This window comes from Trichomycterus rosablanca, chromosome 19 (genome assembly GCF_030014385.1).
Source record: "Trichomycterus rosablanca isolate fTriRos1 chromosome 19, fTriRos1.hap1, whole genome shotgun sequence".
NCBI classification, from domain to species: Eukaryota; Metazoa; Chordata; class Actinopteri; order Siluriformes; family Trichomycteridae; genus Trichomycterus; species Trichomycterus rosablanca.
This window is the reverse complement of record NC_086006.1, coordinates 14,658,307-14,685,734: the sequence shown is the minus strand read 5'-3', so window position 1 is coordinate 14,685,734 and position 27,428 is coordinate 14,658,307. Positions and strand designations below refer to the sequence as shown.

The 27,428-nt window shown below is 38.4% G+C and overlaps 1 protein-coding gene across 3 annotated transcripts in view; it reads right to left on the bottom strand.

Annotated features, from left to right (window-relative positions):
- The window catches only part of tns2a (tensin 2a), a 121,475-nt gene extending 97,762 nt beyond the window's left edge, over window positions 1-23,713 (bottom strand). For 2 of the 3 annotated variants that reach the window (XM_063016141.1, XM_063016142.1), the window contains exon 1: window positions 23,439-23,713. In XM_063016141.1, coding sequence (XP_062872211.1) covers window positions 23,439-23,552 — 114 coding nt within the window. In that variant the 5' untranslated portion in view covers window positions 23,553-23,713. The remainder of the gene's footprint in view (window positions 1-23,438) is intronic. The other variant, XM_063016139.1, reaches the window with a different exon arrangement.
- Window positions 23,714-27,428: the final 3,715 nt, after the last annotated feature.

Sequence of the window (27,428 nt, the reverse complement as noted above, 5' to 3'; positions counted from 1 at the left end):
TTTTACTTTATTGTATTCTGAATTTTACATTAAATGGGTATAACTGTCATCATTACCCATCAGTCTGAATGTAATATCACATAATAATAAAGTGGGTTTAATTCCTGGCCTTAAAGACACTATAATGTAGCTTTAGCTGTAAGCTTTGGGTAATTTTTGTGTTGAAATGTGTCCCCTCACCTAAGCTATCTGGAGGAGCTTTTCTTCAAGGGTATTCCAGCATTCATTCATCCTCAGTTCTTACCAGTCTACTTGTCCCTGCTGCTGAAAAGCACCACCATAGTATAATGCTGCCACAGTGCCACCACCACATGTCACCATAGTTAGTCCAGTAACCAAGTCAGATCCAGGGACTATTTTGTTTTTACCAGATATTGTGCTTCAGTTCAGTTTTCCTGTTACCAGACAAGAGAATGTGTTTTCTTATGTTGCCAGAGTCCATTATATGCTGTCTCATGCCTGTTACTTAACAGTGGCTTCCTTCTTGCCACTGACAGTCTTCCAAATACAACACGTGTTAATGTGCTGCATTTTCTTTTAAATTTTTACTACATTCTGATATGTAGATATGAACAGTAGTCTATGAATAGTAGGTAGTGACAATTATTTGAAAAAGGGTTGAAAATTAGAAAAAGTTGGGACTGTATGGAAAATGCATATTTAAAAAATAAAGTGTTTCTTACATTAACTGTTATTTCATTGCAGACAGTATGACCCCAAGATATTTAATTTGTAATAATATGCTGTACATCCTTTACCTGCATTTTAGACCTGCAACACATTCTAAAGAAAAGTTTAGGCAAGGGTGTCCGAGCTTTTTCTGATTTGGCAAGTAATGTGATTAGATTTATTTAGACATGAGGAGAATCTTATGCAGGTAAGACCAGCACAGCGAGAAAAGGGGCCCAGCTTTTGACTTTCTATAATTCTGCATATACTGGGACTGAAAAAACAGGTCTGACACACATGCAGTGCGGAAAAGGTGTAAGGCACATGAGACCGGAAGGAAGGAAAGGGAATATATGCACAATTATCCAAGAGCCAAGAGTGAATCATTATACTCCCAAAGTCACAAAGCCACATGAATATGAATTTACAGTATTTATTTAACTACAAGAAAAAAGGAAGATAGGGAAGAGAAGTATGAGAAAAGAATCCTTTGGGTTTGTTAAGAATCTACTTTTAACACCTGTTGCTCTCAAGGACTCATGTAGTCTTTCCTGTTTCTCTTCTACTTCTATTTGAATGATTAGGCTCTGGTGTAAAGAAGAAAACAGAAGTGATTCTGCCATCTGGTAATCTGGGAAAAACCTTAAGTAGTTTGTAAGTTAACAGCAAAATCAAAACAAAGACTGGAAATACCAAAGTACTTAATTACTGTACTTTGGTAAAATAATAATATAATAATAATAACATTTTATTTGAAATGCACCTTTCATGACACCCAAGGGCACTGTACAATAAAAATAAAGGAAAAATACAAATAAGAATACACATTTACAAACGTGGGACCACTACACATGTGGCACAGTTCTGGGTCACCCAAAAGCCAGATGGAAAAAATGGGTTTTTAGATGGGTTTTAAACATGGCTGCAGATGAACCACATTTTGGGGCCAGCAACACTGAATGCCCTGTCACCAAATGTACATAATTTAGAGGGCGGAACTTTCAGCAGATGCAGGGTGGAAGAGCAAAGAGACCGAGCTGGAGAATATGATGTAAGCAGACTTCCAAGATATGAAGGCACAAGGCTGTGTAAAGATCTAAAAACCAGCACCAACAGTTTATATTGTATTCGATATTGTACTGAAAGCCAGTGTAGATGTTTCAATGTTGGGGTGATGTGCTCCCAGGATCTAGTATGTGTTAGAATCCTTGCAGCTGAATTTTGTACATACTGCAGCCTGTTCAAATCCCGAGCAGGGAGTCCAAGTACAGCATTGCAGTAGTCAATTCTAGATGTTACAAATGCATGGATAATAGTCTCAGCAGCAGCATATGAGAGAAAGGGACGGATCCTGGTAATGTTCTTTAGATAGAAAAATCATGAAAATAAATAATAAATAAAACATCCTGACTTTTTTAATGTTTTGAAATTGTGGGTAATGTATAACACCAGTCTTGGAGATCCTGGCTTTGATCCTTATCTTTGGTTTGGCTTGTCCTCCCCATGTCTCTGTGAGTTTTTTCCAGATACTATCTCACTCTTCCACCTTCCAAGAACATACAGAAGGTGGAGTGGCTGCTCTAAACTGACCTAGATGTAGGTAAGTGAGTAAATAAGTTCACTCTGATCAGGATTATGTGGTTATATTGTCACTGCCAACAGACAATGGAAATGTGCCGTGGTCACATTAGTCCACATTTCAGCTTGTTTTTGGGAAAAACGAATGTTGAGGTTTATGTGCCAGTGTCAAGAAGGACCATCCACACTGTAATAAGTAAAATCTGTCAGGGTGTGCGGGTGCAGCATATGTGTGAAGATACCACTAACACAGAAATGTATACTGGCATTTCAGACAGACACATCCTGCCTTCAAGGTTACGTCATTTTTTAGGAAGTCCATGTAGACACAAAATGCATGTGCTTTAATGACCTGTCTGGAGAGCAGATCTGTCTCCTATTGAAAATGTTGGCACATAATGACGAGGAGAATCAGACGACAGTGACCACTGACTGTTGAGCAGCTGAAGTCGTGTATCAAGCAAGAATAGAAAATAAAATTCCACTCGCAAAACTGCAACGATTGGTAACCTAAGTTCCTGGTAAAGAAAGTGACACAGTTGTTAACATGCCCCTATCCTTACTTTTTGAGTGTGTTGCATTCATCGATTCTTATTTTTGTTTGTATTTACAAAATAGAATAAAGTTGGTCAGTGAAAACTGCCCCGCTCAAGCTTTAAACATTGTAAACAACATGTATAGCACAAAGCCACCCCCAAAACAGATTTAACTCTTAAGTATGAGCTGTAGAATATAGCATTACATATAGTACAGCAGGGAAAATAAGTATTGAACGCATCAACATTTTTCTCAGTAAATATATTTCTGATGGGCTATTGACATGAAATTTTCACCAGATGTCGGTAACAACCCAAGTAATCTGTAATCTACACATACAAAGAAATGAAAACAAATAAGTCCGTAAATTAAGTTTATGTGTAATGTGTAATAAAGTGGAATGACAGGGGAAAAGTATTGAACACTCTTACTGAAATTTATTTAATACTTAGTAGAAAAGTCTTTGTTGGTAATAGTTAGCATCCTGGTAGATGGCAGCAGTTTCTTATCAAGAATGTCTCGGTACATTTCTCCATTCATCCTTTCTTCAATTATATGAAGTCTGCCAGTACCATATGCTGAGAAACAGCCCCACACCATGATGTTCCCACCTCTAAACTTCACTGTTAGTATGGTGTTTTTGGGGTGATGTGCAGTACCATTTCTCCTCCAAACATGGTGTGTGCTATGACATCTAAAGAGTTCAATTTTGGTCTCATCGGACCAGACTATATTCTCCCAGTATTTCATAGGCTTGTCCAAATGTTGTGCAGCAAACTTGAGCTTCAACATGCTTTTACTTCAGCAATGGAGTCTTGCGTGGTGAGCGTGCATACAGGCCATGGCGGTTGAGTGCATTACTTATTGTTTTCTTTGAAATAAGTGTACCTGCTAATTCCAGGTCTTTCTGAAGCTTTCCGCGAGTGGTCCTTGGCTCTTGGACAACTCTTCTGATTATTCTTTTAACTCCTCTGTCAGAAATCTTGCGAGGAGCACCTGGTCGTGGCCGGTTTATGGTGAAATTATGTTCTTTCCAATTCCGGATAATGGCCCCAACGGTGCTCACTGGAACATTCAGAAGGTTAAAAATACGTCAACAATAAGGTTGCGAAGGTCTTGAGAAAGCTCTCTGCTGTTACCCATCACGTGATGCTTCTTGTGTGACACCTTGGTAATAAGAAACCTTTTTATAGGCCATCAATTAGGACTAAACCAGCTGATAATAATTTGCACTGATAGGGGCAGGATTGCTTTCTAAATACTGACAGATTTCAGGTGGTGTTTTGGCTTTCCATGCCTTCTTGCACCTCCTTTTCTTCATGTGTTCAATACCTTTTTTCCTGTGTCATTCCACTTTATTACACGTAACTTAATTTATGGACTTATTTGTTTTGATTTCTTTGTATGTGTAGATTACAGATTACTTGGGTTGGGGATTTTTCTGGTGAAAATCATGTCAATAGCCCCATCAGAAAAATGTTGATGTGTTTAATACTTATTTTCCCCGCTGTATATAGCATCACACAGAATCACTCACACACACACACACACACACACACACACACACTGTATATATACAGTGTATCACAAAAGTGAGTACACCCCTCACATTTCTGCAGATATTTAAGTATATCTTTTCATGGGACAACACTGACAAAATGACACTTTGACACAATGAAAAGTAGTCTGTGTGCAGCTTATATAACAGTGTAAATTTATTCTTCCCTCAAAATAACTCAATATACAGCCATTAATGTCTAAACCACCGGCAACAAAATTGAGTACACCCCTAAGAGACTACACCCCTAAATGTCCAAATTGAGCACTGCTTGTAATTTTCCCTCCAAAATGTCATGTGATTTGTTAGTGTTACTAGGTCTCAGGTGTGCATAGGGAGCAGGTGTGTTCAATTTAGTAGTACAGCTCTCACACTCTCTCATACTGGTCACTGAAAGTTCCAACATGGCACCTCATGGCAAAGAACTCTCTGAGGATCTCAAAAGACGAATTGTTGCGCTACATGAAGATGGCCAAGGCTACAAGAAGATTGCCAACACCCTGAAACTGAGCTGCAGCACAGTGGACAAGATCATCCAGCGTTTTAAAAGAGCAGGGTCCACTCAGAACAGACCTCGCGTTGGTCGTCCAAAGAAGCAGAGTGCACGTGCTCAGCGTCACATCCAACTGCTGTTTTTGAAAGATAGGCGCAGGAGTGCTGTCAGCATTGCTGCAGAGATTGAAAAGGTGGGGGGTCAGCCGGTCAGTGCTCAGACCATACGCCGCACACTACATCAAATTGGTCTGCATGGCTGTCACCCCAGAAGGAAGCCTCTTCTGAAGTCTCTACACAAGAAAGCCCGCAAACAGTTTGCTGAAGACATGTCAACAAAGGACATGGATTACTGGAACCATGTCCTATGGTCTGATGAGACCAAGATTAATTTGTTTGGTTCAGATGGTCTCAAGCATGTGTGGCGGCAATCAGGTGAGGAGTACAAAGATAAGTGTGTCATGCCTACAGTCAAGCATGGTGGTGGGAATGCCATGGTCTGGGGCTGCATGAGTGCAGCAGGTGTTGGGGAGTTACATTTCATTGAGGGACACATGAACTCCAATATGTACTGTGAAATACTAAGCAGAGCATGATCCCCTCCCTCCGGAAACTGGGTCGCAGGGCAGTGTTCCAGCATGATAATGACCCCAAACACACCTCTAAGACGACCACTGCTTTATTGAAGAGGCTGAGGGTAAAGGTGATGGACTGGTCAAGCATGTCTCCAGACCTAAACCCAATAGAACATCTTTGGGGCATCCTCAAGCGGAAGGTGGAGGAGCACAAAGTCTCGAATATCCGCCAGCTCCGTGATGTCGTCATGGAGGAGTGGAAAAGCATTCCAGTGGCAACCTGTGAAGCTCTGGTAAACTCCATGCCCAGGAGAGTTAAGGCAGTTCTGGGAAATAATGGTGGCCACACAAAATATTGACACTTCAGGAACTTTCACTAAGGGGTGTACTCACTTTTGTTGCCGGTGGTTTAGACATTAATGGCTGTATATTGAGTTATTTTGAGGGAAGAATAAATTTACACTGTTATATAAGCTGCACACAGACTACTTTTCATTGTGTCAAAGTGTCATTTTGTCAGTGTTGTCCCATGAAAAGATATACTTAAATATCTGCAGAAATGTGAGGGGTGTACTCACTTTTGTGATACAACAGTAAATTTATTCTTCCCTCAAAATAACTCAATATACAGCCATTAATGTCTAAACCACCGGCAACAAAAGTGAGTACACCCCTTAGTGAAAGTTCCTGAAGTGTCAATATTTTGTGTGGCCATCATTATTTCCCAGAACTGCCTTAACTCTCCTGGGCATGGAGTTTACCAGAGCTTCACAGGTTGCCACTGGAATGCTTTTCCACTCCTCCATGACGACATCACGGAGCTGGCGGATATTCGAGACGTTGCGCTCCTCCACCTTCCGCTTGGATTCCCCAAAGATTTTCTATTGGGTTTAGGTCTGGAGACATGCTTGGCCAGTCCATCACCTTTACCCTCAGCCTCTTCAATAAAGCAGTGGTCGTCTTAGAGGTGTGTTTGGGGTCATTATCATGCTGGAACACTGCCCTGCGACCCAGTTTCCGGAGGGAGGGGATCATGCTCTGCTTCAGTATTTCACAGTACATATTGGAGTTCATGTGTCCCTCAATGAAATGTAACTCCCCAACACCTGCTGCACTCATGCAGCCCCAGACCATGGCATTCCCACCACCATGCTTGACTGTAGGCATGACACACTTATCTTTGTACTCCTCACCTGATTGCCGCCACACATGCTTGAGACCATCTGAACCAAACAAATTAATCTTGGTCTCATCAGACCATAGGACATGGTTCCAGTAATCCATGTCCTTTGTTGACATGTCTTCAGCAAACTGTTTGCAGGCTTTCTTGTGTAGAGACTTCAGAAGAGGCTTCCTTCTGAGGTGACAGCCATGCAGACCAATTTGATGTAGTGTGCGGCGTATGGTCTGAGCACTGACAGGCTGACCCCCCACCTTTTCAATCTCTGCAGCAATGCTGACAGCACTCCTGCGCCTATCTTTCAAAGACAGCAGTTGGATGTGACGCTGAGCACGTGCACTCAGCTTCTTTGGACGACCAACGCGAGGTCTGTTCTGAGTGGACCCTGCTCTTTTAAAACGCTGGATGATCTTGGCCACTGTGCTGCAGCCCAGTTTCAGGGTGTTGGCAATCTTCTTGTAGCCTTGGCCATCTTCATGTAGCGCAACAATTCGTCTTTTAGGATCCTCAGAGAGTTCTTTGCCATGAGGTGCCATGTTGGAACTTTCAGTGACCAGTATGAGAGAGTGTGAGAGCTGTACTACTAAATTGAACACACCTGCTCCCTATGCACACCTGAGACCTAGTAACACTAACAAATCACATGACATTTTGGAGGGAAAATGACAAGCAGTGCTCAATTTGGACATTTAGGGGTGTAGTCTCTTAGGGGTGTACTCACTTTTGTTGCCGGTGGTTTAGACATTAATGGCTGTATATTGAGTTATTTTGAGGGAAGAATAAAGTTACACTGTTATATAAGCTGCACACAGACTACTTTTCATTGTGTCAAAGTGTCATTTTGTCAGTGTTGTCCCATGAAAAGATATACTTAAATATCTGCAGAAATGTCAGGGGTGTACTCACTTTTGTGATACACTGTATATACGTATATATATACTGTATATATAACATGCCCCTTTAACTTTGTGCAGCTGCCTAAGAAACCTTCTTTTCAATCCGCCCCTTTTCAATTTGGAATTTCTCTGCATCTGATCATTGGACAGACTACACTGACAGGGTGGCACGGCGGCTCGGTGGGTAGTACTGTTGCCTCACAGTAAGAATGTCCTGGGTTTAATTCCCAGGTGGAGCGGTCCGGGTCCTTTCTGTGTGGAGTTTGCATGTTTTCCCCGTGTCTGTGTTGGTTTTTTCCCAGGAGCACCGGTTTCCTCCCCCCACAGTTCAAAAACATGCAAGTGAGGTGAATTGGAGATACAAAATTGTCCATGACTGTGTTTGACTTGAACTGATAAATCTTGCAACCAGTAATTACTTGCCCTGTCATGAATGTAACCAAAGTGTGTAAAACATGGCGTTTAAATCCTAATAAATAAATAACTACACTGACATCTTCTTATAGTGTAGCACCCTCAGTTCATCAGTTATTTTGGTTCCACTATGAAATCACTAGTAAAATTAATTTTGGTTAGAAAACATAACACCTAGGTTGTTTAGACATTCCACTTTAATGATAAAATGCTCTAAATAGTTTTCCCAAAAAGGGAATTTGTACAAGAAATACTTGTTTCAAGCTTAACATTAAATAAGCATTCGCTAGCTGGAACTGGAATACATCAAGTGCATATTTAAGGAGTAATATATGGTAATATAATCCAGTTTTAACAGGTTGAGGTGACCAGATGATGAAAACCATAAAAGCTGGAATAAAATGAACAAAACGGGTGTTGGGGGGGGTGAGTGGGGAAATAGATGGGAACATTTAGACAGAGGAAATGAAGCTGGGAGGAGGGGAGTACAGGACTGATTGGCTATGCAGAAGCCAAGGGTTGATCAACTACAGCTGTGGCGTAGAGAAGATGAATTGAAAAGGGCAGATGGAAAGAGGGAGGGTTGATGGAATAAAAAATATAAATGCTAATATTCACAAGGAAGGAGACAAAGGATGAGTATGCTTACTCTTCTCTTTTTGCACTTAGATAAATTGCTGAATCACATCCCTCTAAGCTCATACGCAGCACATCCTGAAACATCCGAATCCAATTCCACTGCTGTGAAAGGATGTAAGGGTGTTTTGGCGAGCAGCAAAAGTAAATATACCAGATCATAGAGGTTTGTTTTTGTGACCTCAGTGGACTGGCATTTAGCTGGAATGGCACAAGGAAATTCGTAAAAACACACAAGTGGCTTTCCTGTTCTTTCTCTGGTTTACATTCCTCTCCATCGTAATCCCCTTCTCTCTTTCTTGTTTTACCCACACCCAGATTTATGCAATGCCACAAATACTTAAACAAACGCACATTTGGTTTTTTGGCAGAGACAGAAAGTAACAATGTGTAAGTGATTCTGTACATACCATGTTTGGGAATTTGTTACTTATAGAAATCTTTATTAGACCTTAAACTTAACATTTCTACTCACTACAGTTACTCTGGATTTAAACCAGCTGGTTGTCCCACAGCTTTAATCAATGCAGACCATCAATGCAAACCACTAAATATAATGAATTATTTATGGAAGAATTTGTTGCAGCACAAAATGTACACAATGTACCTACTTCATTTTATTTTACACTATGACATTGAATATACTATTTTTTACATACTATGAAAACCCTGTTTGTTTGTACCAGACAAATCATGTATAGACTTAGATACAAATGGTTTTAAAAAGTACTTTTTAATAATAATACTTAATTTCATTTTTTTTTTTAGTAATTATAGATATTTCAGTAAATCTAGAAATCTTGTTTGCTTTAATTATACTTCAAATGTGTCTAGAACTGAATGAGAGTCCATGTGTAACAATTTTAATTAATTGGACATAGTTCGTAAAGGCACAAACCTGGGTCTGTAAGGGTCCCCAATTTACACTGCAAAAAACAAGCTACGAAGTCGGAGGCCAGTGTTAAGTGTAGAGTAAAAGAAATATGACAGGCATGTGAAAGTCTCTGGCAACATGAGGAAAAAGATTCTCGTCTCATTAGAGGAAATCAATCTCTTTAGGCAGTGAAATACGGGCACTGCATATCACCTGGCTAATCCTATGTCTATTGTAAAATGTTGAGGAAGCATCATGCTATGGGGTCCTTCTAATAAAAATTAAAAGCCATATAAAGGCAGCCAAAAACAGGAACACACAAACTCAGTTTTATCTTTTAACACGACAATGACCCAAAGCAAAGAGTCAAAACAATTCTAATTACAACCCCAATTCCAAAGAAGTTGGGACAGTATGACAAATGTAAATAAACACAGTGACTGAAAACAGTAAAACTACAAAACATAGTCTTATGTTTCAAAGTAATTAACTTTATAATTTCTGTATACATTGATTATAAATTTGATGGCTACAACACATTCAAAAACATTGAGACAGGGGCATATTACCTGTAGTTTAAAAATAAGGTTATAATCATTAGAGAAGCACAGAAGTCATTTTTAATGCTGTGCTGTCTAAGGAATCAAAGGTAACAGACATATGATACTGTTTTTTTTAACCCCTTTATGTACCCATTCCTCTTTTATCCAGATTCTCTGGATCTTTTATAATGTTATAGTCTACAAATCATAACATCCCTAAATTCCTCACAATTGTGCATGGAAAAGGTTTTTGACTGTTCGCCTACACAGTTTTTCACAAAGTGCAGAACAATCGTTGCCCATAAAATCTAAGCCTTTTGATAAGGCTCCTTTATAACCAATGACAGCATAACATCTTTTTTTTTTATATTTTACAACATGCCTAGTCTTAATGTACTCCATCCCAACTTTTTGGCATGTGTTTCAGGCATAAGAGTGAGAATTATGGCAGATTTAAAAAAATAGATTAAGTTGATATGGTAAAACATTATAAATCTCCTTTTTTGTGCTTTGCAACTCATACATTTCTGATATCTGTTTTTATTTGCTGTCTAACTGTCTTAACTTTTTTGCAAGTGTGTTTGTACTTCATGCAGCTAATTCAACCATGTTCATCTGTTCTTAAAATGTGAAAACAAGCCGCAATGTAATCTTTATATACAAACACTGGCGTAGAATGGGTCTGATTTTAGAGCCCAATGGCTCTTTCCAAATGGGGTTTGACCTTTCCAACAAGCTGTGGACACATTCTTTAGAGTGATGGAGGATGCTTCACCATCTGACTGCCTGACAAATACATTGGGGTTTTATTGATCCCACGAAAAAAGCTATTAGACTAAATTCATAATGCCTACTGTGAAGATTTTCATGGAAATAGAATAATGGTCTTGATCTGCTTTCAACGATTTGAGTTAGTCTTCTTACTTCCAGTAAATGGGAGTCTGTGTTTTTAACGCTGTGGAATTTTTTGGGGAAAGCACTTTAGAGCCCCCATGTTTCAAACAGCTCCATTAAGAAATGGTTTGCTGAGTCTGGTGTGCATTGGTATCATTGACTACCCCCCAAATATCTTGTTTCAAAATCTAGTGGAAATCCTTTATAGAAGAGTGGAGGCTATTATAACAACAAAGGAACTACAACTTCATATTAATGTCCATGGCTTTGTGATGCTTAAGTGTCACATAATAGTAGGTCATCATTCATTTTTACTAATGGTGTTTCCAAGGGAATATACCCTGAACAAAAGACATTCCAGCCCATGGCAACACATCCACTCAGTCACACCAGGGAGATCAACTTTTTGCATGATTTTAAGAGGTGGAGGAAAACCGGAGTACCCCTCTGAACCTGTGAAAACATACAAAACTCCTCAGAGTCTGTGACCAATGACATAGACCAAACTTAGGTCATACAAGGCATGTCACTATTTTTTAAGATTGCTAGATTGGCTTGTGATTGGGTTATGCATACATAAAGCCAAAAGTATGTGGAAGCATGACCTTGGTCATCCCCAGACATACCCAGATGAAACCCACACAGACAAATAAAAAAACATATCAAACTCCTCACAGACAGCGATTGGAGTTGAGGAATTAAACCCAGGATCTCAAGACCCTGGTGTAGAGCAGCATCCATGCTACCTGCTATGCCTTCAACTTGCTTAAGGTGGCCATCCTATTTCAAAACAATGAGGAATATAACAATGTAAAGTCCCACCCACCTGCAGCTGTTACAGCTTTTACTCTTTTGGGAAGACTTTCCAACAGATTTTCACAAAAAACTGTGAAAATCTGGGCCCATTTGTGAGGTCAGGTATTGATGCTGGTTGAGTAGACTTGGACCACAATTGGCATTACAATTCATATCAAAAAGTTCCTCCCCCTAACTGTCACAAACCAGTCATGCATTTAATCAGGTGTGTTAACGTTTTTCGACTTGTGCTGTAATTTTGTGTTCCTGTGCTATATATGTGGACATAACCAGGCAATTTCCTGTGGGGTGCTGTACATGCCTGTGGATTGTGGCTGCAATAAACCAGCACTTGTTAAAGGTTTGTCATTCCAAGGATATTCCAGGAATATAGTATAATAAACCACCCAAACAAATCCACAGTGAGCATTGTTGCCCTAACAGGACTCCGACCGAATGTGGACATCCATGCTGACACATGAGTCAACTTTATGTGCTGACTAGTATTTAACAATCTTATAAAACGTGGCTTTCATTTATCCATTATGATCTCATTAAAATCAACATTTACAATATACATATTATAAGAATGTGTGGTTTATTATGGTCTCATAACACAGAACGGTTGTTATGAGGTATATTACTCGTGACAATCACATGCTGTTTTTATTGTTTTACCACAACCTCTACCGTGCTCTCTGTATGAAAATACCACTTTCCTAACAAAGTATAAGAAAACAAATATTATTACAAGGAAAGGGATTCAAAATAAACCACGTGCCTGTCTTTTACGATCTAAACAACATAATGGACAAAATAATTTTTGGATTCTACTTTTAGGAGACTGGTACTTAAATTTGGTAGAGATCAAACCGCACACTAGTCCACATAGTCAGATATTAAACTGTACATGAAACCACAGCATCAGATATTGAACCGTACACTAGACCACATAGTCAGATATTAAACTGTACTCTAGACCACATAGTCAGATTAAAACTGTACACTAGACCACATAGTCAGATATTAAACTGTACACTAGACCACATAGTCAGATATTAAACTGTACACTAGACCACATAGTCAGATATTAAACCGTACACTAGACCAAATAGTCAAATTAAAACTGTACACTAGACCACATAGTCAGATATTAAACTGTACACTAGACCACATAGTCAGATATTAAACTGTACACTAGACCAGTCAGATTAAAACTGTACACTAGACCACAGAGTCAGATTAAAACTACACTAGACCACATAGTCGGATATTAAACTGTACACTAGACCACAGAGTCAGATTAAAACTGTACACTAGACCACATAGTCAGATTAAAACTGTACACTAGACCACATAGTCAGATTAAAACTGTACACTAGACCACAGTCAGATTAAAACTGTACACTAGACCACATAGTCAGATTAAAACTGTACACTAGACCACATAGTCAGATATTAAACTGTACTCTAGACCACATAGTCAGATTAAAACTGTACACTAGACCACATAGTCAGATATTAAACTGTACTCTAGACCACATAGTCAGATTAAAACTGTACACTAGACCACATAGTCAGATATTAAACTACACTAGACCACATAGTCAGATATTAAACCGTACACTAGACCACAGTCAGATATTAAACTGTACACTAGACCACATAGTCAGATATTAAACTGTACTCTAGACCACATAGTCAGATTAAAACTGTACACTAGACCACATAGTCAGATATTAAACTGTACTCTAGACCACATAGTCAGATTAAAACTGTACACTAGACCACATAGTCAGATATTAAACTGTACACTAGACCACATAGTCAGATATTAAACTGTACTCTAGACCACATAGTCAGATTAAAACTGTACACTAGACCACATAGTCGGATATTAAACTGTACACTAGACCACATAGTCAGATTAAAACTGTACACTAAACCACATAGTCAGATTAAAACTGTACACTAGACCACATAGTCAGATTAAAACTGTACACTAGACCACATAGTCGGATATTAAACTGTACACTAGACCACAGAGTCAGATTAAAACTGTACACTAGACCACATAGTCGGATATTAAACTGTACACTAGACCACAGAGTCAGATATTAAACTGTACACTAGACCACATAGTCAGATATTAAACTGTACTCTAGACCACAGAGTCAGATTAAAACTGTACACTAGACCACAGTCAGATATTAAACTGTACACTAGACCACATAGTCAGATTAAAACTGTACACTAGACCAGTGTTTCTCAACCTTCTCAACCAGTGTCACGGCACCCTTTAAAAGTATTCAAAATCTCGAGTCACCCCAGTCTAAAATGTATTTAAAAACTTACACTCTGCATCCCTTGGACTGCTAACACACAAAAACACTACAGGGAAGAGACGTACTGTGGTTGCATTGCAAAAATCCTCTCTTGTGAAGAGATGAGCTTGTGTTTGTTTCTGCTTTAAAACATACGCACCATGAACCAATCAGATTTATCATCATTAAACAAGTTTATAGTTTATTTCTCAATTATTTGTCATTATACCAGTAGCACTGCTCATCGTCATGGTTTCTCTGTAGCTCGGTTATGGCTCTTATATGCAAACTCAAAAGAAACTTCATTGGCATGACATTCGTATTGCCAAAGCTCAGTTACAGAGAAATAATAAAAATAACAATAAAAAAGAACAAATATATACAAAACAGTTACTTGTGCAAAAATATAAAATAGAATAAAATATTAATAAAAACAGTGCAAAATAATAACAATTAAAATTATAATATTTACATTAATGAGGTAATGAGTTCTCTCTCTCACACACACACAAACTGATTGTTATTACTACCTTATTAATGTAAATATTATAATTTTTATTGTTATTATTTTGCACTGTTTCTATTAATATTTTATTCTATTTTATATTTTTTGCACATGTAACTGTTCTGTATATATTTGTTCTTTCTTATTGTTATTTGTAATATTTCTCTGTAACTTGCTTTGGCAATACGAATGTCCTTATTTGTCATGCCAATAAAGCTTCTGTCACACCAAGCCTCTGTGTGCTCTGGTGCTTTGATGTGCCACGCCCCTCTCTCCATGAGCACACTAGGTCTCCTGCCACGCCCCAGCACATGATTGGTTCATTTGAACTAATTGGCTTCAGCTGCCCTGTATTTAAGAGGTGCACTGGAGCACACACACTGGGAGACTATTATGTAACGGTTACCCAGAAAACCTTGCGGCCGTGGTATCCAGGCTTACCGTAGCCGTGTAGCCCAGTGTTGGGGATGGGTTGGCTGCAGTAAGGGCTGAATAAGCAGCTCTATGTTTGTCTGTCTGTTGGGTGAATGTCTATGTGTATGAATGGTTGTTTCTAAAGAACTGTCTAGCGGCCCCTATGCACCTCCCTTGATACTTGCCGGTGCCACATTGGTGTCAGAAGTGGGATCGTGGTGTTTGGGTGGCTCTGATGGTTTAGTGGGCCAATATGCCCGATCTGTCCGATTGCGCTAGCCCAGGTGTTGCTGCGGGGGCATGTGTTACTGGCGGCTGAGAGGATGTTGTTCGTCTTCTTGTGCCCTGCCCACTGAGCGGGTCAGTGCGGTGTTCCAGTAGGCCAGGTGCAGCAGTGGGTAGAACGGTGGCTCGGCAGTGTAATGTGTATATATATTGTGGCGCCGGCAAGTATCAAGGGAGGAGCATAGGGACTGCCAGACGGTTCTTTAGAGACAACCATTCATACACATAGAATAGAATAGAATAGAATAGAATGCCTTTATTGTCATTGCACAGTGCACAACGAAATTTTTTGAGCATCTCCTTGACGGTACATGTATGTACACACAGACATATATATACACATGTATTTACAAAATAAACATATACACATCTAGATACAGAAATAAACGTGTGGTTTTAAGAACTTTCCAGAAAAGACATAGACATTCACACAACAGATAGACAAACATAAAGCTGCTTATCCAGCCCTTACCGCAGCCAACCCATCCCCAACACTGGGCTACACGGCTATATATCTGACTCGGTTCCTTTTGTTCATTTTAAAGAGCCGTTCAATAGAATCGTATCGTTTGCGAACGAGCCATCACTATAGGCAACGCACGCAACCCGCGTTGACGTTGTAGCATGGGGAAAGGGGCGTGTGAGACAAATTTTGATGTTTGAGGCGGTCTACATTTTCATGATAAGTTGACTTTTTTGTATTTTAAATTTATTTCATAATATCAGTAACGTCAGAATATTTTTGACAGCACCCCTGACAAAGCCAGATGGCACCCCGGTTGAGAAAGGCTGCATTAGACCACATAGTCAGATTAAAACTGTACACTAGACCACATAGTCAGATATTAAACTGTACACTAGACCACATAGTCAGATTAAAACTGTACACTAGACCACAGAGTCAGATATTAAACTGTACACTAGACCACATAGTCAGATTAAAACTGTACACTAGACCACAGAGTCAGATATTAAACTGTACACTAGACCACATAGTCAGACAGAGTATGCATGATGGACCAAATCCAATTTTTTCGTGAGAACAGAGGTTTAGGAACTCTCTTTTTTTACTTTCCCATACATCATCTGGTCAACTATAAATGTGTCATCATACAGAGGGCTCCACATTCCCACACTGCACAGCTTGTAAGCAAACCTCAGGGAAAAGACAATCACATGTACAGTACAGTACACCCACACTTTCTCACACAATCTGTTTGTTTTTGGTCATGCTTTCCTAAAATGCATTATATACTGTACTTATTTAATGTATAAGTGCCTGGTGAAATACAATAAAAGGAGTTTCGTATGTACTTCCCTTGACTTGTTTTTATCTTCGGGTACTTTGATGTTCCTGCACTTCCTAAAAACATGTAGATGATGTATTCTAGTAAACCTAGTAAAGCTTTTAGGTTTAAGTGAGTAAATAAGTGTGTGTTGGTGTAATGGATTGATGTCCTGTTCAGAGTGTATTCTTGCTTAGTGCCCTGTGTTTTCACCCACCCATTACAACACAATACGATGAAGAAGTTATTTAAAATAAAATAAATAATTCATTTATGTATTAGGATTTAACATCATGTTCTACACACATTGGTTACATTCATGACAAGACAGGTATTTACTGCTTACACAAGATTCACCAGTTCAAGTTTTTTAAAATCACGGACCATTTTGTATCTCCAATTTACCTCTCTTGCATGTCTTTGGACTGTGGGAGGAAACCCCTGCAGACATGGGTAGAACATGCAAACTCCACACAGAAAGGACCCAGACCGCTCCACCTAGGAATCAAACCCAGGGCCTTCTTGCTGTGAGGCAACAGTGCTACCCACTGAGCCACTGTTCCACCCAAAGTAATGAATAAAGAAGTAGGGATGTAGAAACCCGATACATGTCTCTGGTGTCACATCTGAGGCTGCTGGTTCCCCTCCTTGCCAGCAGAGGCCACCCTCACCTGAGTACTAGCTGGCTGATGGCCTAATCAGTGGCCATTCTCTGGCCTTTGTTCGGCTCTCCGCGAAGTCTAGTATTTTCAATGCCTTGCATTTCTGAGCGTTCTCTTGGCTCTCTCTGGCTTTTCTGGTTATGACCCTTGCTTTCTGTATCATGGTTTATTGATTGGTTTTCCGTTTTGGTTTTGTTTGTTTTGGATTTTGGCTTGATTACCCGGTATGGACCCTGTTTGTTTTTGACTACTCTTGCGAATCAATAAAACTGCACCTGACTTCACTACCTGGTCTCTCTGGTGACATCTGGACTAAAACTGACCTTAATACCTAGTTAATGTTAGATCAGATTTAACACAAGTACACAGTTTCTCCTTAGACCCCTTAGTTAAATTTCTTTTTTTATTTTTTACTAACCCTTTCGTTTTGGTCAGGGCCACTGTAGATTCAGTGTCTCTCAGAAACACTAGACAAAATGTGTAACTGCATTCCGGTGAAAAAGTGTCAAGCAGGACATATTAACTAGATTTATGAACTGGCATTTGACTTGCTTGTAAAAGTGAGGTCAGATCAACAGGGTAGTCTGCAGTTAATCCTGGGTTACTACTGATCTAAAAAGCAAAGTAAAGAAAAATATTTCCAGTTCTACAAGTTTATTTTTGATTTCTTTCATTTTAGTTGCTAGCTAATATTAGCCAGTTAGCTAGCCCCCACTGGCCTTAAAGTAGGGTGACCATAAATAAAATATATAAAGATAAATAATAATAAAAAAAAAGGCTCCAGTTCAGCAAAACACAAAACTGCAGCTAAAGTAGAGAGAGTTTGTCAGGTAAAATTTGGATAAAACAGAAGATATTGTTACTGCTGCAGAGGGAGTTTTTGCATTTCAGATTATGGAGCATCACAACAGCTACAGATCAATGGACTGCACATCTGCCTTGATAAAAAGTATTTCCCTGATTCTGAAACAGCATAAACATTTCCAAATGTGCGTACTAAGATAGAGGTTATCGTCAATGCCGTGATAGGGTCACATTCTGCCAAAATAGCTCTACTGATGAACTACTTTATTTGTTATTATTGTTTAGGGCTAAATGCTGGATTAAAGTTGTCTTGGTAAAAAAGTAGCTGTTTATTTACTGAAGTTTAATAACATAGTTGCATGGTTATTGATGCATTGGTCAAATATTTAAGCCTCCCCCCGAACCAAACTTTTAACACAGTGCAGGTGTCCATCTGGCCCATGAAAATAACAACCAAAATATGGCCACCCTATTTAAAGACTTGCTAAGCACTACAAAAATGAGATGGTTCTCTTTACAAACAGTGTAATGACATCAGCACAAAAGTCTAGAACACTAATTTTGTTAGCTGACTAGCCTGAGGCTAACTATCCTACTTTGACCTTGTCAGTACTAAATTGGTATTATTATCTTTTTTCTATAAAGCATTTACAGATACAGATGTGTATTGACTTTAAATCACAACTGCATTTAAAATTAGACTGATGGTTGGTAAGAATTGGTGTCCTACAAGCCTTCCAGGAATGGCATTTTTGGCTAGCCTCTTTTTTCTTGTGACTTTATAACCACAGAAATTAAAACATTTGTTTTCTACAAGGTTTTGATTAGCCTGTAAAAAGTCAGATCTACAGGGTAACCTACAGTCAATCATAAACAATTCCATACCACTTACATAAAATAAATGCAGCAAAACAGAGCTACTTTACATTAAGCTTGATAATTTTGTTAGCTTTAGCTTGCTAGATAATGTTAGTCAGGTAGCTTACCTGCAGTAGCCTCAGAGCCACATAAAGCACAAGGAAAAAAAAGTTAAACTGAAGTTTTTAACAAAATGCCCAGATAATGTTAATTGGCTAGCTAGCTTGTTAGCACCATGCTGTGTTTTGATCTCACAACCAAGAATAGTAACACTGCAGATTTAAGGATCAGGCTTGTTATGACTGCACTGATTGCTGTAGGATTAGATTAACGCACATACAGCCAAGAGCATGAGCTAATCAGCTAATGTTAATTTACGAGCTAAAACACAGCTTTCGTTTGCTATTTTACTTAAACGCTGAAAGTCACACTAATGTACACAAAGTCTCTATTCCCAGAACACTGTTGTATTACTGATAATAACAAATACATCACCAGTGTTGAATGCATGAGCTAATCAGCTCATTGTAACTTACAAGCTGAAAAACAGCATTTGTTTGCTATTTTACTTTAACGCTGATAGTCACAATATTGTACACAAAGTTTCCATTCTCAGCACACTGTTGTAATACTGACGATAATACATTACCAGTCTTAAATGCATGAGTTTAGCTAATTTTAACTTGTCAGATAATTTTAACTTTCAAGCTACAAAAAACAGCTTTTGTTTTCTATTTTACTTTAACGCTGACAGTCACATTAATGTACACAAAGTTTCAGTCCTCACTGTTGGACACTGTTGTAATACTGATGATCATAAAAAAATCACCAGTTTTAAATACTAGGACTACTTATTATTATACCAACATGAATGTTAGTACTCTATTTTATTGTTAATTATTTTGAGATACTATTTAGTGCACTGCACACTGTTTTACTGAATGTACATTGACTTTCCGTCACAATGGCATTTTGACTCAGTGATAACTGGTTATGGGAAAGTAATCCATTTTTAAAAAAAGAGTCATAGTGGGTCTAGTGCCTAACTGAAAAATATCAAATGCAGTAGCGCAAGTCCATCACAAGGTATTATACATTTGACACTTAAGTACTTACTCATTTTATTCATCCATCAATGCATCCATCCATCCTTTTATCCATCAATCAATCCATCCACTCTTTCTTTCTTTCATCCATCCATCCATCCATCCATCCGCCTGTCCGTGCATCCATCCTTTTATACATCAATGCATCCATCCATCCATCCATCACTGCATCCATCCATCCATCCATCACTGCATCCATCCTTTTATACATCAATGCATCCATCAAGGCATCCATCCATCCATCAATGCATCCATTCTTTTATCCATGAATGCAACCATCCTTTTATCCATCAATGCATCCATCAACGCATCCATCCATCCAACAATGCATCTACCCATCCTTTTATCCATCAATGCATCCATCAATTCATCCTTTTATCTATCAATGCATCCATCCATCATTTTATCCATCAATGCATCCATCAATTCATCCTTTTATCCATTAATGCATCCATCCATTCTTTTATCCAGTAATGCATCCATCCATTCATTTATTCACAAAGGCATCCATCAATTCATTCTTTTATCCATTAATGCATCCATCCATTCTTTTATCCATCAATGCATCCATCCATTCTTTTATCCATTAATGCATCCATCCATTCATCCTTTTATCCATTAATGCATCCATCCATTCTTTTATCCATTAATGCATCCATCAATTCATCCTTTTATCCATTCATGCATCCATCCATTCTTTTATCCATTAATGCATCCATCCATTCTTTTATCCAGTAATGCATCCATCCATTCATTTATTCACAAAGGCATCCATCAATTCATTCTTTTATCCATTAATGCATCCATCCATTCTTTTATCCATCAATGCATCCATCCATTCTTTTATCCATTAATGCATCCATCCATTCATCCTTTTATCCATTAATGCATCCATCCATTCTTTTATCCATTAATGCATCCATCAATTCATCCTTTTATCCATTCATGCATCCATCCATTCTTTTATCCATTAATGCATCCATCCATTCATCCTTTTATCCATTAATGCATCCATCCATTATTTTATCCATTAATCATTAATGGATAAAAGAATGGATGGATGCATTAATGTATAAAAGGATGAATTGATGGATGCATTAATGATTAATGCATCCATCAATTCATCCTTTTATACATTAATGCATCCATCCATTCTTTTATCCATCAATGCATCCATCCATTCTTTTATCCATTAATGCATCCATCAATTCATCCTTTTATCCATTAATGCATCCATCCATTCTTTTATCAATTAATGCATCCATCCATTCTTTTATCAATTAATGCATCCATCCATTCTTTTATCAATTAATGCATCCATCCATTCTTTTATCCATCAATGCATCCATCCATTCTTTTATCAATTAATGCATCCATCCATTCTTTTATCCATTAATGCATCCATCCATTCTTTTATCCATCAATGCATCCATCCATTCTTTTATCCATTAATGCATCCATCAATTCATCCTTTTATCCATTAATGCATCCATCCATTCTTTTATCAATTAATGCATCCATCCATTCTTTTATCCATCAATGCATCCATCCATTCTTTTATCAATTAATGCATCCATCCATTCTTTTATCCATTAATGCATCCATCCATTCTTTTAACCATTAATGCATCCATCCATTCGTTCATCCATCAATGCATCCATCCATTATTTTATCCATTAATGCATCCATCCATTATTTTATCCATAATGCATCCATCCATTCTTTTATCCATTAATGCATCCATCCATTCTTTTATCCATTAATGCATCCATCCATTCTTTTATCCATCAATGCATCCATCCATCATTTTATCCATTAATGCATCCATCCATTCTTTTATCCATTAATGCATCCATCCATTCGTTCATCCATCAATGCATCTATCCATCATTTTATCCAACAATGCATCCATCCATCATTTTATCCATTAATGCATTCATCCATCATTTTATCCATCAATGCATCCATCCATCATTTTATCCATTAATGCATTCATCCATCCTTTTATCCATCAATGCATCCATCCATCCATCCATAGGGTAATTTAGAATAGCCAATCTACTTTATGAATGTTTTAAAAGGTGACTCCTCACTGACCAGAACCACATTGCCTTATTTATTTATTCATTTATTTTCGCTAACCACTTTATCAATTCATCCTTTTATCCATTAATGCATCCATCCATTCTTTTATCCATCAATGCATCCATCCATTCTTTTATCAATTAATGCATCCATCCATTCTTTTATCCATCAATGCATCCATCCATTCTTTTATCAATTAATGCATCCATCCATTCTTTTATCCATTAATGCATCCATCCATTCTCTTAACCATTAATGCATCCATCCATTCGTTCATCCATCAATGCATCCATCCATTATTTTATCCATTAATGCATCCATCCATTATTTTATCCATAATGCATCCATCCATTCTTTTATCCATTAATGCATCCATCCATTCTTTTATCCATCAATGCATCCATCCATCATTTTATCCATTAATGCATCCATCCATTCTTTTATCCATTAATGCATCCATCCATTCGTTCATCCATCAATGCATCTATCCATCATTTTATCCAACAATGCATCCATCCATCATTTTATCCATTAATGCATTCATCCATCATTTTATCCATCAATGCATCCATCCATCATTTTATCCATTAATGCATTCATCCATCCTTTTATCCATCAATGCATCCATCCATCCATCCATAGGGTAATTTAGAATAGCCAATCTACTTTATGAATGTTTTAAAAGGTGACTCCTCACTGACCAGAACCACATTGCCTTATTTATTTATTCATTTATTTTCGCTAACCACTTTATCTTGGCCAGTGTTGTGGATGTCCAGCACTCAAATACACCCTGGACAGCTGCTGCATGTTTTAGGGATTGGGAGAGAAACCAGCATACTCATAGTAAGCCCACTCAGACAAGTAAAAAACATATCAAACTCCTCACATACACCAATTGGACCCTGGTGTAGTGCAGCACCCATGCTACCTGCTATGCCACCAACGTGCTTAAGGTGAAACTTGACCATTATAAGTTCTTCATCTAAGTCCACAAGAATATAGATAAAAAAATTTGATGCAGTACAAAGGTTAAAAAATTACTGTCCTTTAGTGAAAGATTCAGAACACATAATAATTTTGTTTTTTAGTAAGAGATGTGAGGTATTAAGACAAAAAGCTTGATTACTTTAGATCCTTAACAGCATGCAACATCACATCTTCATCATTGTGCTAACTTGCTTGCAGAGCTTTACTATTAATGTCATACAAGAATGGAGAGTGGGATGTAGACACTACTAATAAAAGGTAAAAAATAGACAGAAATGAAAGAGAGCATTGAGAGGGTTGAAGAACGTTATGCAATAGTTTGCTGGACCAAAAAGTGGTGCGTAGTAAAGCAACACCTAGACTGCAAAGTTTCTAAAACATTTCCTCCAACAACTTCTATTAAAAGCCATGTTTAACATTCTTTAAGGACAGTTTTAATAAAAAAAAGCAATAAAAGAACTCCAGAACAAGTTACTGACCTTGGTGAGTCTCATGCTGCCACTTCTCTGTGAACTTTCCCTCTTTAGAGTCCCTCTGAGCACCTCTGCCTCCGGCTCGTCCTCGCAGCAATCCGTACACAGGGTGCAACCCATATAATAGTTATGATGTAATTATAAAGTATTATTATTACTGCTCTTACCCTCACAATTGCTTTCCAATGGATGGGAAAAATAATAATAATAATAATAATAAACAGAGCTGTGGATACTAGTGGTCCCCCTCTGCCTCTCTCACTCGTGTTCTCCTGACTCCACTGGAGCGACTGTTTTTGTCGGCTGACTCGAGGCCCTTCCCCTTCTGCTGGCTCTCATTCTGACAAGCACATACAGAAACACATGCCAGCACATACTTACCCTTCTGTCCAGCCTGAAAACACACACCTATTCAACTGCACTGATTACAGCAGCGTTCTCACAAACTAAACTTCTCTCCACATCTACAAACACACGCACCACTCATGCAGATACACAAAGTCAGAATTGAATGCTAAAAATTATTTATGAGCTACCCCCACCCCCACCATCCCAACACACACAGGGTTATGTTCACTCTCTTAACACATACAGCTGCGTAAGAGAACCTACTTAAACTTGAGGTAAAGCACATATTATTTTTACGTCATTATGTAATTATTTGCAGCACCTCTTTTAATAAAATTAATGTTTTTTCGCCACACATTGCTAACAGGTGCATTCATTCTTTTGTAATGTCATTTTCATTAATCGCTTTATCCTGGTTAGGGTCATGATGTGTCCAGTTTCACCGAGAAACACTGGGCGCTAGGCAGGAATACCCTGGACAGGGCACCAATCCATTGCAGAACTTTAGCCATCCCTAGCCTTAGACATAACCTTTCATGTACAGTAGTGTTCAAAATAATAGCAGTCCAACACCATTAACCTGATAAATCACTGTTTTTAGTAGAAATGCTATTTCTACATAGCAAAAAAATTGACTTGAAAGTGTAGTAGAGTAATGAAAACAAAACAAACCCAACAATTAGGACATGCATCCCACTCATTCTGAGTAATCGAAGCATTGATTGAAAGGGGGTTGTTTAAAATAATAGCAGTGAGGAGTTCAATTGGTGAAGTCATTCATTCTGCAGAAGAATGGGTGTCAGTTTTGGCCCTTATTTAATGTAGGAGGGTGGCAAATGTTGCACAGGTTGGTCATAGCGCATTTCCTTCTGAAATACTGGGTAAAATGGGTTGTTCCAGACATTGTTCTGATGAACAGCATACTTTGATTAAAAAGTTGATTGTAGAGAGAAAAAACATACAGAGAAGTGCAGCAAATTATAGGCTGCTCAGCTAAAATGATCTCAAATGCCTTGAAGTGACAACCAAAACCTGAAAGATACGGAAGGAAGCGTGGAACTACTGTTCAATTGGATCGAAGATTAGCCAAAATAGCAAATACTCAGTCAATGATCACCTCCAGAAAGATCAAGGAACATCTAAATTTACCAGTGAGTACAGAAGATGATTAGGTGAAGCCAATTTACCAGCAAGAACTCCTTGCAAAGTCCCGTTGTTAAGAAAAAGACGTTTCCTGAATGGGTTAACATTTCCCAATGAACACATTGACTGGTCCAAAGAGAAATGGCTGAACATTTTGTGGACTGGTGAAAGCAAAATTGTTCTATTTGGGTCTAGTGGCTGTAGACAGTATGTCAGACAACCCCTGAGCACTGAATTCAAGCCACAGTACACTGTGAAGACAGTAAAGCATGGTGGTACAAAATGATGATATGGGGATGTTTATCATACCATGGTGTTACACCTATTTATCACATACGAGAGATCATGGATCAGTTTAAATATATCAGAATACTTGAGGAGATCATGTTGCCCTATGTTGAAGAAAAAATGTCCTTAAAATGGGTGTTTTAACATGACAATGACCCAAAACATCTTGGTTACAGACAAACAAGATTGAGGTAATAGAGTGGCCAGCCCAATCCCCTGACTTCAATCTCAGAGAGAACTTGTGGGCTGAAATCTGAAACGTGTTTTTTTGAGGCAAAACCCAAAATTGCAGAAGAACTGTGGAATGTAGTCTAATCATCCTGGACTGGATACCTGTTCAGAGGTGCCAGAAGTTGGTGGACTCCATGCAACACAGATCTCGGAAACAATTGTTCTGCCACTAAATATTAGTTCAGTAATTTAAAGTAAAGTGAAACCTCAAACATTTTTTCATGTTATAGATACATTTTTTGAGTTTTTAAAGAAAAATGCTGGCACTGCTATTATTTTGAACAGCCTAATATTCATTTTTCTTAATTTTCTGTAAAGGATTGAGACAAACTGACAAAATTTTGTTAATGTTTTGATTTAGAATTGAAAGTGTAGTATTTTCAGTGCATTTGCATTTATGGAAATAAAAGTTATAATGATTTTGTGCTTTATTCGCTTTTTTAAAATCACTGCTATTTTTTTGAACACCACTGTATGTGTAGATGCCTGGCCAGCCTGGACACAAACCCGGAACTCAGCAGCTGTGGGTTAGCATAATAGACTGCTGCATGAAGTGACTTTCACAGAGCCTTTTAAAGTTTTGATTGTAAGTCAAGTGAAGTCCAATATCATTGTTTGACCATACAAATGCTCTTTAAACTGGATGGACACAAATTCCCACACACACTTCAAAATCTTATGGAAAGCATAAAGCAACAAAAGAATAAGGAGGCAAATCTATATTAATGGGATGTGAGGCAACCAACTAGTCATTTGTCTGGGATACTTGTACTACACCCATCCTTTGGATTTACCCAGACGTCACATCCCTCCCTCTCCCTTTACCATGCCAGCATTTCTCTCAAAACTAGACTCCTCTCTCAGTTCCCTTTATTTCTTTAACAAAGATCTCCCCCCATTTCTCTTTTACAGTGTCTGTTTAGCCTGTATTTGCTATTTAGTGGGGAGTTAAACAGAGTTTAGATGTTCTTAGGATAGAAATAGTGAAGAAAACCACAACAGTAACAGCAGTGCTTGGGAAAGTAGGAAGGCCACAGCTCAGACTCAGCTGGTATGCATTTTGGCAAGCATCACTCCAGAGCTCTTAAATACACACGAGTGTAACTGAGACTCTAGGAACAAAGTCAACCCTGTGCTGAACTCTCTGCAGCAGCACCGAATTCCTCCACCACAGACTAACATAGTGGAAAAGTTTCATTACAAAGAAAAAATATTAAAAAGGGTGACGTTATGTTTCAAATGTTCTCATTTTGGGGTGTGGGGAAACAAGGCAGCATGCCCCATGGGGCTTGTACCCGAATTCCACTCATGCCTCTGAGTCTTCCTAATGCTTATGCTCCTCCTTCTTTTCCTGTACCACCATCTCTTTCTAAACAGAGCTGACTGCAAGAGGAGCTAACAGATTTTAAAAATCCAAACCTAAAATGCAAAGCACACCTTAAGTGTCTATTTTAGAGTCACCCATGTTCCAGCAGCTACTTTAGTTTCTTGGATTACTGACCATCTGACCATCCAGACTTTCACAAGGTGTCAGTTTGGGTTTCCTCTCGACCTTTGCAGGAAAGCAGTGTTCCATGTCCTTTTTTACTCAGCGCAGCAGTTAGCCCTGTTTATACTGACACAGAGAAATAACCAGTAGTAGCTGTAATTATAATCACTAACTAGGAGGTATGAGTCCATGCCAAAAAGTTAAATAATGTTATAAAACATTCTACTGCCAAATTTCTACTGTAAGTTGCTTTATGTCTATTTTCATAATTAATTTATGCATATTTTCAGAAAAAACTCATTGTAAAAATACTTAAAATACTTAAAATCATCACTGGGGCGATGTGGTGGCTCGGTGGATAGCACTGTCACCTCATAGCAAGAAAAGATTAAGGGCTAAATCAATATTAATGCCTATGATATGGAATGGAATGTGAGGCAACCAACTAGCCATTTGTCTGAAATACATGTACTACACCCATCCTTTGGATTTACCAC